The following is a 17,126-nucleotide window of genomic DNA, read 5'->3' on the forward strand; positions in this document are numbered from 1 at the left end:
CTTTTGACACGTAGCGACAGGGGCTTGTTTTCTGATAAATTTTGCTTAGTTGGTGCATGTTTGAAAGAAGAAAAACAAGACGCTCAGTTCCTACCACATAACCAAAACAATGCTGTTTTGAAAGGCGTAATCTCAGACGGATCAATATGGCCGCGACTCTCAGTTGTCAATTAATAACAATTTTGAACGGGCGACTATAAATTTTCCAGGCTACATGGTTGCACTTATTTATGTTGGTGTTAAAATTGCGCTCCTGGTTGTGCTGCCCCATTTGTGCCGGTGCAGCGGCCCAAGCGGCAAGGATAGGGACATAATATGGAGTACACCGCACTCCCAAACAATCCTATGAACTTCACCGAAAATCAACACGGCAATGTTATCTTAGAGAAGTTGCGTATGCAGAAGGACAGTGGAAGATTTTGTGATGTGACACTTTACGTCGAAGGAAAACAGTTCAGAGCACACCGAAATGTGTTAGCTTCGTGCTCACCCTACTTCAACTCCATCCTGAAGATGCAAAGGATTGTTAAGGAACACCTAACCATAACCTGCAAAAGCTCCGAGGTGTTTCAGTGTTTGCTCAACTACATGTATACTGGCAGTGTTGTCATTGACAAAGAAAATGTATGTGAACTAGTGAGATTGTCCAATCACTTTTTGGTGCCGAAGTTGAAAGACTATTGTTCAGAGTACCTCGAAAGATACTTAGAAGTTTCCAATTGTGTGTCTGTCAAAGAAATGGCAGACAAATATAATATGCCATCTCTTTTAAAGTGCTCCTCTAGTTTCATAAAAAATAACATTGAAGATGTTATGAAGCAGACTGAGCTTCTGGAATCGCCCATTTCTCTTGTGGAAGCTTTTTTATCAGATGATGCTTGGACCATACCTCAGAGTGCGCTTTTACCATTTGTGACTAACTGGGTGCTGCAAGATGTCCGTGGCCGTGAGCAGCACACAAGGAAGCTATTGACATTTGTTGATTGGACATCAATGGATCAGCAAGCAATAACTGAGCATGTAGACAGAGATCCCCTTTATCCAAAGAGCGAAATAGCTCTCTATGCTGTTCTCCAAGCTCTTCTTTCTAACAACTTCCTCTTTAATAAATACCAAATAGTTTATGAGTCTTTGAGTGGTAAATTTAATCAAGTAAGTGATTTCATTAATGTAGTTAAGTTTGTGTGTGAATCTTGCGGTCACTGCCTTAACCCACCACTTGTTTGCAGGGTTCCTCCTCAGGAGTGGTGACAGCTTCTACCCATTCAGATGATAGTTCACCTGTTAAAATGGAAGTCCCCTCACCTTCAGGCTCACCAGGTTCAAAGCAAGCTCAAGCAATTGACCATTTTTTAACAGAGAATAATAAATTGAAACCAACAAAGCAGTCTTTAAATGATGACAAAGAATTAGAGGAAGATGGTGAGGAGGATGAAGGTGATGTCAGTGGAGATCCTGATATTTCATATGTTGGAAGGTATTCTGAAGACTCATCTGATGATGACAGTAACAAGAGACTGAAAGAAGAAACTGAAGATCAGGGTTTTGAGGGAGATGAGGGTTTCTTGAAGGATGAGCCCATGATTGATATCAAAGTTGACATGGAACGCTCTGTCAGAACAGGGGGTGAAGATGAAGATGAGGAAGATGATGATGAAGAAGATGAGGATGATGATGATATGGAGGTAGAGCTTCACTTATTGAATTTTATGCTGTTAATTTTACGTTCCTTTTTTTTCTAAACCCGATTTTTGTCTTGCTCAGGGTAGTGGAACAGCTGAAGATCTATCAGCCTCAAGAGATTCAGAAGGAAGTCTTTCAGAGAGTGGTGTGTGTCCTCTATTATTTTTTTTTATAGCTTTGACTGGCAGTTTCTTACATTTTCTTTAAATTTTAGGCCTTAAGGCATTGACCCGCACTCGGAGTGGAGGCGTCACCAAGAGCAAAAACAGAAAAATAACAGTTAGTAGGAGTTCTCTTCGTTTAACATCAGTAAAAGGAAACTATCCTCCTGGGTCTGCACGTCGTGGTCGTCCACCAGGAACTGGGAAGAAGCAACGTGAAGCAGCAGCAGCTGCTGCAGCGGCTATGATGGACGATGACATGGCAGTCACACTTGATGGAGGTTTGTCATATTAATAAATGAATGCACAAGTATTTTTTCCATCTTTCAAACAAAACATTGAATTTTTATGCATCTTGCTCATGGCACATATCAAGTTCATTTCTTACTTTTCAGATGAACAGTTGGCTGTCAAAAAATTGAAATGTAAGCAGTGTAAATTCCGAGCCAGTGATGAGGCAGAATTAGATACACATGTGAATGATGTGCATCAGGGTGCACATGATGTTATATATAAGTGTAGTGAATGTGAATTCACTTGTGGTTACATAAAAGATTACTACAAGCATCTTAAAAAACATTTTCCTGGCCCGCCGTTCAAATGTGACAACTGTGAGTGTTATATAGCCTATCAGCAAGTCTCTTTATGCTCTTACAAATGGAGTGGTGATCAATTATTATTAAAAATATTTCAGGCGAATATCAATGTGACAAAATGGTGAATTTAGTGGCTCACAGATCTAAAACATGTGATGACAAACCACATCACTGTACTATGTGTGACTATAAATGCAGGTCAAGGCCATATCTCCTTGTTCATATGAGGAGTCACACAGGAGAACTTCCCTATAAGTGTGAGTTTGATTTTGTGAGCTAGACTAGGTGGTATTCTTGAACTATCTTCCACAGAATATATCTAAATGCCAATGTCAAATTACAGGTGATACGTGTGGCAGAGCATATGCCATGCGCAGTACATTGGAACAACATCTTACGTCTCACAGTAAAGAGCAGCCTTACTTATGTGATGCATGTGGTTTTGCTACTAAATACATCGCTCATTTGATGGCCCACAAGCGTATTCACACGGGAGATGTCCACCGATGCACATTCCCTGACTGCAAATACTCAACCCCTAAGAAGTCACAGCTCCTTTCCCATGCACGTACTCATGAAGGGGTTCGTCCTCACACATGCCACATATGTGGTCGAGGATTTCTTGAAAAGAGTCATTTGGTAATGTGTCCTAAGAAAAAAATTTTGTTACTCCATTTCTGGCTGAAGTCTAACATGTTGTTTCTCATGGTCTATGTAGGTGCGGCACGAACGAATTCACTTGGATGACAAACCTTTCAAATGTGATCAGTGTGATTATGCAAGTTCAAGGCGAGATAAATTGAAAGAGCACTATACCCGTCACCATGGTGATAATGCTTCAGCTAGAGTACCATACAAAGCTCGAATGTCTCGTGTTGGAGATACAAGGAAAGGAGATCAGGTAAAGTTCCTACTGTTTCTCTATTTGTCTAAAATTGATCTCTCAGCTTTTAAAAATAAACAATGAAACTACAAACAAGGTTTATGGTTTCCTTTCCTTTCACAGGATATTGGGGATGACTTTAACATTGATAATGCATCTTCTACCCAGTCGTCAAACCATGGGATGAACTTGACATCAGGGGGTGTCAGTGGATCTCTTGCTGCTGGGTCAGGAGAGATGGCTGAAATCCTTCTTGCTCACAGCATGTCAGCTGCTCAGCAACACCTCAAGTATGCAACAAGTTTTGCTGGGCTCAGTGGTAATGACGGACACATGAACATGGACTATCACCATCATCACCACCAGCAGCAGCAGCAAATGCATGCAAACACCCGCCTATCTCTCGCTGGTGTTGCGAGTAATGGGGAGTCGATGCAAGCTGAGACCAAGGATGCATTGCTAGCGCAAACTGGTTCCATTCCTACCCCGAATCCCACTCATCATATGCAATCAGCGGCAGCAATGGCAGCGATGATGTTAGATAGTAGAGTAGGGTAAGTATTATTAATATTTTAGCTCATCAGTATTCTTATGTACCATATTGACCAATAATTTTGTTTCTTCTAGTTATCATCAAGCTGGTGTTGGTTATGGTTCAGGGATGTCTCAACTGCCATCGCAGTCATCTTCTTTACCGTCGTCTCAGTCTAGTGAATATCCCACCATGTCCTTATTTTAAATGTTTAAGCAGTTGCCTATTTTAGGGTCCATCCATGTTAGCCAGAGGGGTCAAAAGAGATACTAAGTGCACGTCCAGTTATGTAACTGAATGACAAGCTTGCACTTGCTCGTGCACCAAAACTGTTTTATTTTGTTTTCTTGTGTGTTCATATGGTTAAGCACATTTCTTCATTTTTTTATTGATCCTATCCATATTGTATCTTGTATTTTTTTTAAATGTATTGAATTATGAACCATTCCATGGACTTCACAAATCGAGTGCAACATGACCAGTTTATGGTCAGCTGTGCAGAGATTTGTCACCTTTCAATAACACCCCACACTCAAGTGTTTTCAGTATTTTCCAATTGAAATTATTTGAATTGTTTAATTGACATGTTCAGATTTTGCCTGAATTTTAACCTACAGACTCATAGCCGTTTTATTTTACATTTGTTTGTTTGTTTTTTGTCGTTGATGTGTCCTTTTACCCTTTTGTTTTTTATTATCGTCTGTACCCTCATCTACAACTAGATGGGCAGGATAAAGACAATTTACACATGTAAAGCTGCCTTTTTTTTAAAAACATGTAGCTAACTAAAGTCAAATTTTTTACTCCATTGATGTATGTTTCACTATTTTATTTGAAAGACAATAAGATATTTTTCTACTTCCCATCACTTATCTTAAAAAAGTTCAACAACTGTATTCAAAAGCCCTTTTTATTGTTAAGAAACAAATGTCTCTAAATCAAAAAATTTTCAATTTAAAAATTGTAAAAGTGCTAAGCCATAATGCAGTCAAGAAATTTTGTTGTGGATCAAAACACGAATTTTGCCTAGCAGCTGAAATATTTTGTACTGGTGAAGGCTTGATTGATTTACCTTTTCTAGCCTTCCATCCACAAAGGGTTTCCATGACCACTGTAATGTCCCCACGGCCATTCAAGCATGATTTTAAAAAATAGATTGTACCGTTAAAATTTTCCCTTTTCAATTTTGATAAATTTTAAAATTGATATTTTTCTTTTGTGCTAAGATAAATTAATGTGTTAGTATGTGATCTGTTTGTGATACCTAGGATGCTGTCCACGATCGTTTTTATTTCTGCTGCTATTCTTGTCATGATGACTAATACCATGAAACATGATAGGTAATGTAAAGGCCATTCATGATGCTCATAATATGGCTGCATCTGTATGTTTTGTTTGACTGATTATTTGCTGTTTCTGTTAATTTATTTTGTATGGTATTATCATACATTACATGGGTGAGCATTAAGAACATTGACTGGTTTTCTTCCTGTCACATATCAATCTCTCTTGTGTATTATGTCTTCTTGTGAAAATTGTATTTCTGCCTTACATTCAGAGTGGTTAGTTTTAACCCTTATATTGCAATCATAGAAGTCTAGAAGCATGAAAGTTGTGACAATTTCCTTTTCACACAAGAAAATTAGCAAATGCAGCCTGCAAGGAAGGAGATGGCAGAAGGGGGAGGGCAGGCTGTATGCACTTGACTTACAGCTGCAGGTAAATAATGGTGAGCCCTCCATCCTTCTGCGCCATAGCTACCTTATAATGAGTTGTTTCAAAAATTCTCATCAACCATTTTTAAAAAAATGGCGCGAAATGTTACATTCCTCCTTCCTTCAGTTCTCGTTTTGTGTTTGATTTTAGCTGCATGCAGAAATATTCAAAAAAGCATTCATGTTTTAACAGGGTAGCTTCTGTCATTTTTTGGAATGGGGTTCCCTTTCCTCAGTGGCGTTTAGTGACTGATGTAGGAAGTATGTACGTTATTTTAATAGTGTAAGACCAGTGGATTGGTATATTTTCCAGATCTTGTTACAGTCTAATGTGGTCCTTTATCAGCAGTATACTTGTGTCTTGTAGCAATGTGAGAACGTGATGTAGAATAGTAACTTGTACATGATGTAAATAAATAAATATCGGTAAAGTTATCAAGATGCTTGCACAAAGGTCCACAAGTTTTGGCAGAGTGAAAACCAATTTCTGTAAGCAATACAACAAATTTAGAGTTTATTAAAGTTTGTCTACCAGATCATGAGTCTCGCTATCTATTGCCAGACCCGAGCTATGAGCACGCCAACTACAAATCAAGTTTCAGAATTGAGGAGACTACCCGTGCCGTGGGCTCGTGGGGGAGTGCAAGCCAAGCCAAGCAACAAGGTGCAGTAGTTCTAGTCGTGACCGCAAGAGGGCGGCACGGCGCAAGCAAGGCGCCGTAGCAAGAGAGAGAAAGAGAGAGAGAAAGTAGTGTTGGGAAACAAGCAGCCAGCCATAACCAACAACAACAACACCCGTCCCCGTCCGTTCGACTGTCCGGATCGGAACGAAGCAACAGAGAAAAGCTGCAACCCTTGCATTTGCATTGCAGTCAAAGCTATAAACAACAAATCTAAAAGAACCTCAATGAAGTTCAGGCGCTTTACTTAGACTTAGTTCAAGTTTGAAGACATTATGGCGTCTTTATCTTTGCCTAGAGTTCTTCAGCCAAGAAAGTCCAGCCTAGAACTGGAAAGGGAGAACTTCGAGAAATTCCAGGTTTGTTTCAATTCCTTCTAGTTGTTAACAGAATTGCAACGAAATAGTCTGGAAACCATCATCCCTATTATTGTGACCCTATAAGCCATGTTAAAAGTAGTGGAAGGCCGGCGCGAACGAGCTGTCAATGAGTCACGGACTTTTGTGCGCATTACTCAACTTGGATTTTATTAATGAATAGGTCTGGTATTTTTATGCAAATATTGACGTGTCAACTTGTGTCCTGAGCAGCCAGGCAGTGGAACTGTGGAACCCAGCCCACCTCTCATTTCAGGAACCACACTAACCTCCCACACCTTAATTTATTGGTCACTTCCTGTCATGACAGTGTCAGTATCTGTCTAAATTCGCTCATTAAAACCTGATTATGTCCCTACCATGAACGTCCTCACCACGTTCCTGTTGTGGGGTCTACGTGCACAAGTTTCCGTTTTCTCTTGGAAGTGCATTATTTTTGCATGGGTCCAACGACAACTTCAGCAAAGCACCATATTCATTTGCCTGTTGATCGTCTTTAATAAATAGCTTATTCTGCTCATTCTTCAACTGATACCCTTGAAACAGTCAGCTGTGGCCTTCTTTGGTTATCTTTCATTTATGGCCAAGTCAGATAAGAATGAGTGGGCAGGGCAGTGTGATGATTCCTATCTTATCATATAGAGATATTTATCCTTCCTGTTCCATACAGGGTGCCGTAGCTTGCTTGTTGGGCACCAGCAAGGTTTTGCAATGATTTCCCCTTTTTCGCCAGAGTTTTACCAGTTCCAGGTATAAGCTCACTCTTGAATCTGTAGCACTTCACACCCTATACTTGTTTCTTTGTTGGTGTTGCACTAATGTTTTATTGTTTTGACCTGCGATGCTCACCATTGCCATTTTGTATCAGTGCTCAGTTAGCACAGAAACAAGTGTAGATGATATAATTTGTTTGTAGAGCTTGAAAGTCTAGCAATCACTATTTGTTGCTGGAAGTTTGATTGATTGACCTTCCCGAGCAGTTAACATGTTCCTCTTCCATGGTCATTATTGTCGATTAATCCTTTTTTTGGGTTCCAGTAATTCATTGAGCTGTCTTTTTTTGTCATTGCAGCAAGTCAGCATCAGCAAAGCAGTAAACTCCATAGAATGCCCCGTGAAGGAGAAGCATGTGCGCAGTATCCTTTTCTAAACTATTTGTGTCACTGCCTGTAGACCTAGTAAAATTATCTTTTGAATGCCGTTCTTGTGTTTCCACTGATTCATGTCAAAGTTTATTACTCCATTAAAGTTTTTATTGACAGAAAAAGAGGAAATTAGTTCTGAAGTTATGTTTGGTATGCAATTCCTTAATATTACTAGGTGCTATAATTGGCACATTTCAGGAAAAAAATGCACAAACCTTCTGGGATTGTGTAAAGCGCCTACCGTTGGAAGGAAACAGAATTGTGGCTTGGAAATTTTGTCATGTCCTTCATAAAATCCTACGGGAGGGCCATGAATCAGTCGTTCCTTTGTCTCAGAAACATAAGGAGAGAATACGAAATATTGGGAAGCTATGGGTAAGGTCGAATTTGTTATTAGTGAGCAAAAGGATCAATTGTTTTGCTCCCTTTTAAGTGTTATTGGTAACTTCTTGATTTACTAGGGTCATCTTCGAGAAAGCTATGGAAAGTTGATTCAGCAATATACCCAGCTTTTGATTGTAAAGCTTGATTTTCACAGAAGGAACCCCCGTTTTCCTGGCAATCTAGAAGTTTCTAAAGAAGAACTTGATGCAATTGGTGAAAATAATGTTAATAATTATTTTGAGATGGCAGTGGAGATGTTTGACTACATGGATGAAGTACTTGCTCTTCAAAGTGCCAGTAAGTGCACAGGTTTTTTAATTTTATCTACTGTGTATCATCTCTTATTTTAGAACAGAGTATAATGTTTTGCTGATGTACCACATTTATCTCTTTCAGTTTTTGGATCCTTAGACATGTCAAGATCCAATTCAATGACAAGTTGTGGCCAGTGCCGCTTGGCCCCACTGATTCCTTGTATTCAAGATTCCTCTCAATTGTACGACTACTGTGTTAAAATTCTCTTCAAGCTTCATTCAGAACTTCCTGCTGACACATTACAAGGACATCGAGATCGCTTTTTAAAGCAATTTAAAGATCTCAAACAGTTCTACTTAAGTGCCAATACTTTGCAATATTTCCGTAACTTAATTCACATTCCCCCTTTGCCAGAGGTAAAGAATTCTTTATGAATATTTCCAGAAATTGGTTTTACTGCAAGAGTGCCTGTTGACATTAATACCTTTCTGTTCTCTCATCAGAATCCTCCAAACTTTTTGATTCAGTCTGAATTCCTTGGCTATGTCACACCAGTGGTGCGGCTACCAACAGACCTTGAACAGTCTGAAGCAGATGCCTCTGAGTTTGTGGATGTATCAGACGCAGGATCACCGTCTGGATCGCTGTCAGGTGATCTAGTAGATCTGAGTGTTCCTCAGCCTGTGCCCATGGCCCCCCCTGATGAATGGAGCCAACGTATTGAAAGGTTACATCAAGAAAACAACAAATTGCGTCAAGATCATCATAAATTTGTTGATCAACTCCAAGTTCGCATAATGGATTTAGAAAATGCCCTAGCTACCAAGGATTCAGAACTTATGCAAGAAAAGAAGCTCCATGAGGATCTCATGCATCAGACTACTGCAGATCTCATGCATCAAACGACTGCAGCTGAAAAAAATGACGATGCAGAAAGTAAGCCTTTCTTTTTTGTTTGTTGTTGTTTTAGAACCATAATAAACCAGCCATATTACCATAAAAAACTAATGGCATGATTTGCATTGTCTTCTGTTGGATTTTTAGAAAGAGCAAAGGCCTTCGAAGAAAAGTTTTTAAAGTTGAAAGAAGTGTACAGTAAATTAAGAGAAGAGCACATAAATCTTCTTCGTCAGGTTAGTTTTTTTTATCTTAGTCCGTTTTCCTTCCTTATCACAGAGCAGCATTGTTTCTTCCATCACACTTTACATCAAGAAGTGGTGCTGAAAAAAAACCTTGTCTTTCCTGTTTTCACATTTATATCTTATCTATCCCTTTCCAGAAAGCAGGTTTGGAGAAAGATTTGAAAGTGTGTGACAAGATGACACTGTTTGCTCAGGCTGCTAATAGTCTGATAGTGTCAATAGTAAGATTTCTACCACCATTTACATCCCAATTCTATCTTGTTAACCATCTTGTTTGAAATTTCTCTGAACTTCTCCCTCATTTTGCGTCCAATTTAACAAACTAAAATTGATTTTCATTACCTATTTATTTATTTTTTTATAACAATAGGGCAATATCAAATTAAACCAAGAATTTTCAAGCAAAGATGGCATCTATCTGGTGGTGGATGGAGCACAAGCACTAGCACACAACACATGGACTATGCCTGTACAGCATTTAGTATTTGTCTCTTGTAACAATCCCTCGGCACAAAATAGGCTGGAACACTTCCACATTGTCACTGGAACAAGGCTAGAAACTCCCCTGCTTGCCCCCAAAGAATTCAATTGAAATGCTGTTGTATGGTCTTTTGCACAAGCTTGATACTGGTTCACTATTTTATGAAAAGTGTTTCACGTATTTTGTTCCCATTTTTTATTACAGAAAGCAGATGTGGACAAACAGCTTATTGGAATTCAAAAGGCAAGTGAAGATGCAGAAAAGCGGAAAGAAGAAGCAGAGGCTCAGCTTTCCGAAATGGTAGCTGATCATGACAAAGTTTTGGTGAGCATTCATTCATTTTTTTCAAGAGATGTTTGTGTAGTGATAACAATCTTACAAATAATAATCTAATGATTGATTTATTTTGTCTGCAGACCTTAACCAAAGAAATAGAGAGATCTAAGAGAGACATGATGGAAAGAGAACTGAAGAGTCAAGATCAGCAACAAGCATTGCAAAGCTTGCTAGGTGAGTTATTGAAGATTTTCCATTCAACTTTAGTTCGGGTATAAAGAACTTGATTAACTTAAAAATTTAATTTGGTTTCAGAAAAAGCTAAAAGTGATTTGTTGGAAATGGAACTAAAGAATCAAGATCAGCAAGAAGCTCTGAAACGCTTGCTTGGTAACTTGATACCTACTTTATCATTGTTGAAGATTTTGAAAATTTGTTGCCTTTCTCTAACTCAACTCATATTTCATTTCTTTCTTTCCTTTTTAGTGGCCTGTGTGAGAGAGGCTGAAGCCATTGTTGAAAGATCAATACATGAAGTGGATAACCCTGCCATATCGGCTGTCACTTGCACTCCAGGTTAGTTTTGTGGTCTGTTCACTTTCTATTTGTATTTCTTCCATTTACTGTGTATTTCCATATTTTCCCCTTCCAGATTATCTAGGAACATTGGCGGTACCTCTTCGGGACTCTGTTGTCGAGTTGCCAGCCCTAGTTCCTGATTCAGCCAAAGCTAGCAGTTCTTACTCGTCCGTCTTTGAGAAACTTGTGTGCCACATAATACGTGTGGCCCATTTATCAGCTGATTATGTTCTTCATGCAAAAGCAACGTCCAACACGTCTCCTGATATTGAACTAGGGGAACGTAAGTATTTGTTTTCTCATCTTCTGGTTATTATTAGGCAGGGTTTTACCACTAACACTTTCTTTTCTTTGTAGATATGGCAGAGAAATGTAAAGTCCTTGGGAGCTCAGTTTTAGCATTGCTGAGAGGTGTCAGAGAAGAAGCTGACAGCAGTACTGTAAAAGAACTGGCAAATACTACTGTGGATCGAATGGACGAGTTGGCAAACTTACTGGAAAGACTAACTGGACAGATTAAGGGAGACTCTGTCGAAATAATTGGTGATATGGTTGAGAATGAATTATCGAACATGGATAAAGCAATCGAAGAAGCAGCCAAAAGGATTGCTGTAAGTACCATCCATTGTTTGTGCATATTGAAAGAAGAATAATAATTAATAGCACCGTCTTTGCAGGAAATTTTGAGTAAATCTCGGGCAAGAGACTCTGGCATTAAGCTGGAAGTGAATGAGAAGATTCTGGATACCTGCACCTCTCTTATGTTAGCCATCAGAATTCTGGTTCAGAAAGCTCGACTTCTTCAGGCTGAGATTGTCGCCAAAGGAAAGGTAAACTATTTTTGGTGTTAAGGCTTGGATGAGGTTTGTGTAATGTATTCAACTAACAGTTCTATAAATCCTATTCCAGGGAACTGCTACTGCCAAGGAGTTCTACAAAAGAAATCATCAGTGGACGGAGGGACTGATTTCTGCAGCTAAGGCTGTTGCAATGGGAGCTAAGTTTTTGCTGTAAGCTAACTTATCATCTTTTTCTTGTTCTTAAACTGCTTTAGTTCTTAAATTAAATGTAAACATCTATTTTTAATCTCAATTTTTATTTTCTGTTCCATTGTAGCACTGCAGCTGACAAGGTTGTCAGTGGTGAGGGCAAGCTAGAATCTCTAATTGTTGCATCACAAGAGGTAGCTGCAAGCACTGCTCAGCTTGTTGTTGCGAGCAGAGTGAAGGCATCTCGTGATAGTTTGAATCTTACGGCTTTGTCTCAAGCATCAAGAGGTGTTACTCAAGCAACTGGGCAGGTTGTTGCTACTGCCAAAGACTGTGCTCAACTTATTGAAGAGAATGGTTTGTAATTTTTACAGTAATTTTTGTCACTGTTGCTAAAACATAATTTTAAATAAGAAGTCTATAATTTGAATTTCTCTACCTGCATAATTATCTATTTGCAGAGGAGCTGGACGTTTCTGGGCTTACACTTCATCAAGCTAAACGCCTTGAAATGGATTGTCAAGTGAAAGTTTTGGAACTGGAAGCTTCCCTCCAACAAGAACGACAGCACCTGGCTGCTTTGCGGCGGCAACATTATCAACTTGCTGGAGATGTTGAAGGGTGGGAGATTATGGTGAGTCAAGTCTAGTGCTTTACAGTTACATATTCTTCAGAAAATAGCCAAAAGTAATCTTCTCTTTTTTCTTTTGCAGGATAAACCTTAAAACACCGCTAACATTTTACAGTTCATGACCAACCCTTTAACTACTTGTGTCTGAAACGAAATGCTTTGGCTTATGATATTTTGCTCACCCAGCTTATTATTCTATTTAGCTTTGAAACTTATAACTGTTAGAACAGCCTACTAACATTGCTTACTTTTGAGCTAATTATGCTGAGAATCAATCTAAGAGCTTGTTGCTTTCTCAAGTGATAGTTTTTGTTGCTTTTAAATATCTTTTTAATATTTTTTTTGGTATAATAATCATTTTTAATTAATCAACTTTTAGCTTGTCTTCTAAATTGTTTTAGTTAACAGTATTAGTAACTTTTAAGATCTTTATAACTGATGCTTGCTGTAGCTATGATGCTATGATTGATTGTTTAAACTGTGTTTTGTCATGTTTGTTTCATTTCCCATCAACTTTTTGGTAAGTCGCAGAAGTGACCAATCATTTTGTTGTAATCTACACAATCATTAATTTCCTTGATTTGTCTTATCTGTCAAAAGTCACAGCTTGGAACGAGAGTGTTTGCTTTCCTCTTGTCCTTGGACTTTCTTTTTATCATTTTTATTATGCTTTGTGTCACCGCTTATTGTGAGATTCTTGTGTCTTATTTTATTTAATGATACACTTTCATAATCGAACCATCTTGAATGAAATTTTATTTCCATCCACATATCTTTTGTTTATCTTAAAAAGTTACATAATCAACATTGCTATGTGTTTTTTTGTTGTTTTTTTTTTAAATTTTATTTGTAACAATGCCCTCCTGGTCTAAGTGATAGTATGGTATTCCTTCCTTCCTCTCTCCATTCCCCTTTTAGCTGGTCCAGTTCTTCTGTTTCTATGTACTAACAACTTTTATGAATGAAAGACTGCCGGATGATTATTGAGACTAGCAAATGTTTTTATGCCCCAGACAGAAGTCCAAGAGTTTGTAATATCCAAGTTACACTTATTCATGCTGTGCCAATTTAAGGTGAATCACAACTAAAACTGCTTCTTTTTCCCATTTATAATTAAATAAATAGCGTTCCCTAAGTGTTACACGCATTTCTTAAGATGCATGATGATAGTATGTTCCTGTTACCAAGTTATAATGACATGTTTTCAAGAGTAGTATACCAATTATAGTGCCTTTTAGGACTATCCTTTTTTGTGCACATCGTAGCATCTTTATTGATTTGTAAATTAAGTAAAGTTATATTTTTTACATAGTTTTGAACTCAGTGGTTGACTATAATTGCAATGTGCAATGGTTTCTGTCTGTGTTGTTAGTTTACCATTATTGACATGACCACTAATTGTGCTACTACTTAAGCCTTTAACTCAAAGTAGAATAAATTATATTCCTATTAAGATTTTGTGTTGGTTTTTAAACCTTTGACACAAGTGAACCTAGAGACACCACACAAAAACTACTCTGAACCCCATCGAGAGCAACACAAAGACATGTAAAGAGCAAGGATAAGAAAAAGTTTGCTGTATTATAGTAGATTCTGTATATTCTATCACCAGAACTCAAGTAAAATAATGCATATCCCTGAAAAGTCTGATTAATCCCATCCCCACACTCCATGACACTCCTGAATTGTTTTGGCATTGTCACGGCGTGACCTAGTAACTGCACTTGCTTCGCCTTTGGCCAGTACTCTCTTCCTCTCAGCCTGCCTTTCTCTTTTATCTAGAGCTACTTGAACCCTCTTTTTAATTACGTCGGGAGCTATGGTTGAGGCAGTAGACAGGCCGTTAGTTCTGGCACTACGAATACTAAAGACATCACTGTCACACTCTGACACAAGCCTCGTGTGCAATGACCTATGGTTTGGATCTGCATCCTCCGGACTTTTCGGTAGCTCTGGTGGTACTTCATCAGAGAGCAACTCGCTTGATGTGTTTCCCATTTCGCTCTCTGTGTTGGGTGGAGCAGTACTGGAACTGCTCACAGCTTGTGAAGTTCCTTTCCTGGTTTTATCTTCATCTTCTATAATTATTTGATTGACGTGCTTCCTCAATTCCTCTATTTCAATGCTTTCTGACACTGGTTCCTCTGAATCGATATCAGCTTCTTCTCCATCACTTTCCTCTTCACTCTGAACTCCTATCCCAACTAGAAGATCTTTTTCCATTTGTTTAGTGAATCCACTGGCAGAAACTTCAACATCTAGAGCTGATTCACGCCTGTAAGTGCAGCATAGAGAATGAAAAGTCAAAGACAAAACAAAAAGGCATTCCATTGCAGTGAATAAGCAAGCCATAGTACAAAAGACAATAAGTACGCCTGCCGTTATTGCTGAAAGTATACTTACGTAATATCCTTAAATGTTGGGTGAAATTCACTCTCATAGCCAAATCTTCTCCTAAAAAAATCACGGATGCAGTTGACATCACGCATAAAAAACCTAAGACAACAGAAGCATTTCAAAACCATGACCATTTGTAGCTACAGTGCTTTATAGAACATTTAAAACCATAAGTACCACACTCACATTTCAGCATTAGCATGGTTGGTTGAAACCATCTGAGGAAAATCAATTACAACAGGCTTTCCATCATCAGTCAGCATTAAATTGAACTCATTGAAATCTCCATGAATAACTCCGTAACTACCAAGTTTGACAATAAGGTTCATAAGTTCATCATATAGCCACTCAACATCGTCCACTTCATTAATCTGGCAACTAAATAAATATTTTTATAAGTCAAATTAAGTGCAAAGCCCTGTAATAATTCATCATTAATTTAAATGTCTTACAGGGGGCTTCCATCAACAAGTTTCATAATGACACAATGTCGGTTAAAATCAATTGGGGTAGGCACAGGGAATCCACGATCATAAAGGGCTTTCATGTAAGCAAATTCTTTGGTGGCTGAGATACGAGACAGGTAAATCCAGGATGCAGCATTCCGATGTGCATGATAATCTCTCTTCTCTCGAAGACGTCGGAAACAAGTACGTCCCAGTCTGTAATAACGGTGATGGTCCAGTTCATCAGTAAGCTAAGGATTCATATTTTTCAAAATAACAACAAACCAAGTCTCAAATTACCGATGGAGTTTCAGGCAAAGAGGTTCACCGTCCTCATTTCCTACAACATAAATATTAGATTCTTTGCCAACACCGATTTGGTTCCCGAATGAACTAACAACACCTCGACTAGTCAAGGCTTTCAAGGCAAGGTAGTCATATCCCAAGTTAGTAAGACGATAGCCATCATCTGAAAAACAGAACAATAATTGCCATAAAGCATGGTGGTAGTATTAGATATGTGTAAAAAGTATATACACAGATAGCATCATACATACAATGTCTTCCACGTTCATAAGTAAGCAAACGATGTTTACAGAGTTCCCTCAGAATTTTGTGAGCACCACCATGCCGAAGACTTGCAATGGAGCCTACAAGAGATCCTGGCACCAGTTCATGGTTCTTCATCCCCATCTCAACCTAAGTCCAGAAGAAAATGTGAAGTTACATTTGGATCAACCAAACAGAATCATAGGAGCACTAATAATTAAGATGCATCAGAGTGAATAAATTGCAACATTATCTGAGAATATAAAATCATGATAGGGCGTTTGTAACGCGTTTCAATCCAAGGAGGCCTGACTTTTAGCTCAGAATGAAATAAATTACAGAGGAAATACGACTAAAATACATAACCTCTAGTACTGAAAAAAGAAAACAATGCTTACAGCAGTCAAAACACGGAAATCTTCTTTGCTTAGGTAGCGTAACATGGTCACGTTTATTTTCCCCATGATGTCAGTGTTCAGAAAACGATATTCAATGCACGAGATGATAGAACGACACAAAACACAGCGAGCAGAAGGTGTTGACGTTTCGCACGTGGGGAAGGACGTAGGCGGGGGGAGGGGAGGGGACAGAGGGGTAGCAGTGAGCTATATTTGATCTCATGCCATACCCTTGCGGCCGGGTCCCAACCGGGGTCCCGAGCGAGGCTAGCCTAGCCGCTATGAAGAATTTAGCCCCTCCAGCCGTCTTTTGTCTCAGCCGTTGCGCGGCAGGTCCTTGGCGCGCTTTTAGGCGCGATCCAGGCGCCCTCAGCAACTTTTCGCCTTTAGCCACATATTCCTATTCTTCTCATTATTAGCCAATATTATTAATAATGTCCTGTCCAGCAGCCCCCGTCCATTAGGTAATTAAGCCCAGCTCCCTCCTTGAAAATTTACCGAGTAGCCCTCATTTTCTCTTGTCTTTAAGCCAAACGTCCATTCGAAAGAAACTTAAATCGAATCTGGCCACTGTTTTGAAAAATAGTTGAATCCACTATTTTTAACTTTGCCCTCACGAAATTGCTTTTAGCAGGAGCAGAAATGTCGCAGGTCAAGCCTACTGCTGGGCTAGGCTTCGGCGTCCTGGAAAACAATGGGCACACCGTAAGTGTTCAGAATTATTGGTTTTCTTAGTACTCTTTGATTGTTCAATTTGTTTGGCATGCAAAACCATTTGATTGTTACTTTATTTTTCTTGTTATCGAGAGCAGGTTTTGAACAGTTTT

The 17,126-nt window shown here is 38.9% G+C and overlaps 3 protein-coding genes and 1 long non-coding RNA gene across 5 annotated transcripts; 3 read left to right on the plus strand and 1 right to left on the minus strand.

Moving 5' to 3' along the window:
* The first annotated feature begins 84 nt into the window (after positions 1-84).
* On the plus strand, positions 85-6,106 carry LOC117645540 (myoneurin-like). Its single transcript, XM_034385823.1, has 10 exons — positions 85-1,152; positions 1,230-1,685; positions 1,765-1,828; positions 1,898-2,125; positions 2,240-2,455; positions 2,539-2,697; positions 2,784-3,079; positions 3,159-3,341; positions 3,447-3,877; positions 3,951-6,106. Exons 1-10 carry the CDS (start codon positions 316-318, stop codon positions 4,060-4,062), a joined length of 2,982 nt encoding a protein of 993 aa, XP_034241714.1. The 5' UTR covers positions 85-315; the 3' UTR covers positions 4,063-6,106.
* Positions 6,107-6,241: 135 nt separating this feature from the next.
* Positions 6,242-13,962, plus strand: LOC117645541 (huntingtin-interacting protein 1). 2 transcript variants are annotated; one of them, XM_034385824.1, is made up of 18 exons: positions 6,242-6,609; positions 7,700-7,763; positions 7,948-8,147; positions 8,234-8,453; positions 8,553-8,827; positions 8,915-9,347; positions 9,456-9,544; positions 10,239-10,358; positions 10,451-10,544; positions 10,626-10,700; positions 10,797-10,886; positions 10,963-11,172; positions 11,247-11,500; positions 11,567-11,719; positions 11,799-11,899; positions 12,006-12,235; positions 12,340-12,512; positions 12,592-13,962. In XM_034385824.1, exons 1-18 carry the CDS (start codon positions 6,526-6,528, stop codon positions 12,601-12,603), a joined length of 2,877 nt encoding a protein of 958 aa, XP_034241715.1. In that variant the 5' UTR covers positions 6,242-6,525; the 3' UTR covers positions 12,604-13,962. The 2 variants fall into 2 exon arrangements, with proteins under 2 accessions (XP_034241715.1, XP_034241716.1); XM_034385825.1 differs by lacking the exon at positions 6,242-6,609 and adding an exon at positions 7,261-7,377.
* On the minus strand, positions 13,240-16,492 carry LOC117645542 (serine/threonine-protein kinase RIO2). Its single transcript, XM_034385826.1, has 7 exons — positions 16,300-16,492; positions 15,910-16,051; positions 15,653-15,821; positions 15,359-15,568; positions 15,093-15,284; positions 14,913-15,005; positions 13,240-14,784 (listed from the first exon to the last, which is right to left on the minus strand). The coding sequence occupies exons 1-7, from the start codon at positions 16,363-16,365 to the stop codon at positions 14,160-14,162; spliced, it is 1,497 nt and encodes a 498-aa protein (XP_034241717.1). The 5' UTR covers positions 16,366-16,492; the 3' UTR covers positions 13,240-14,159.
* A 69-nt stretch (positions 16,493-16,561) lies between these two features.
* Positions 16,562-17,126, plus strand: LOC117645543. Its single transcript, XR_004587731.1, has 3 exons — positions 16,562-16,763; positions 16,934-17,004; positions 17,112-17,126. It is a non-coding gene; the product is annotated as an uncharacterized LOC117645543 (long non-coding RNA).

The sequence above is a fragment of the Thrips palmi genome, unplaced genomic scaffold (genome assembly GCF_012932325.1).
Source record: "Thrips palmi isolate BJ-2018 unplaced genomic scaffold, TpBJ-2018v1 HiC_scaffold_18, whole genome shotgun sequence".
Classification (NCBI taxonomy): Eukaryota; Metazoa; Arthropoda; class Insecta; order Thysanoptera; family Thripidae; genus Thrips; species Thrips palmi.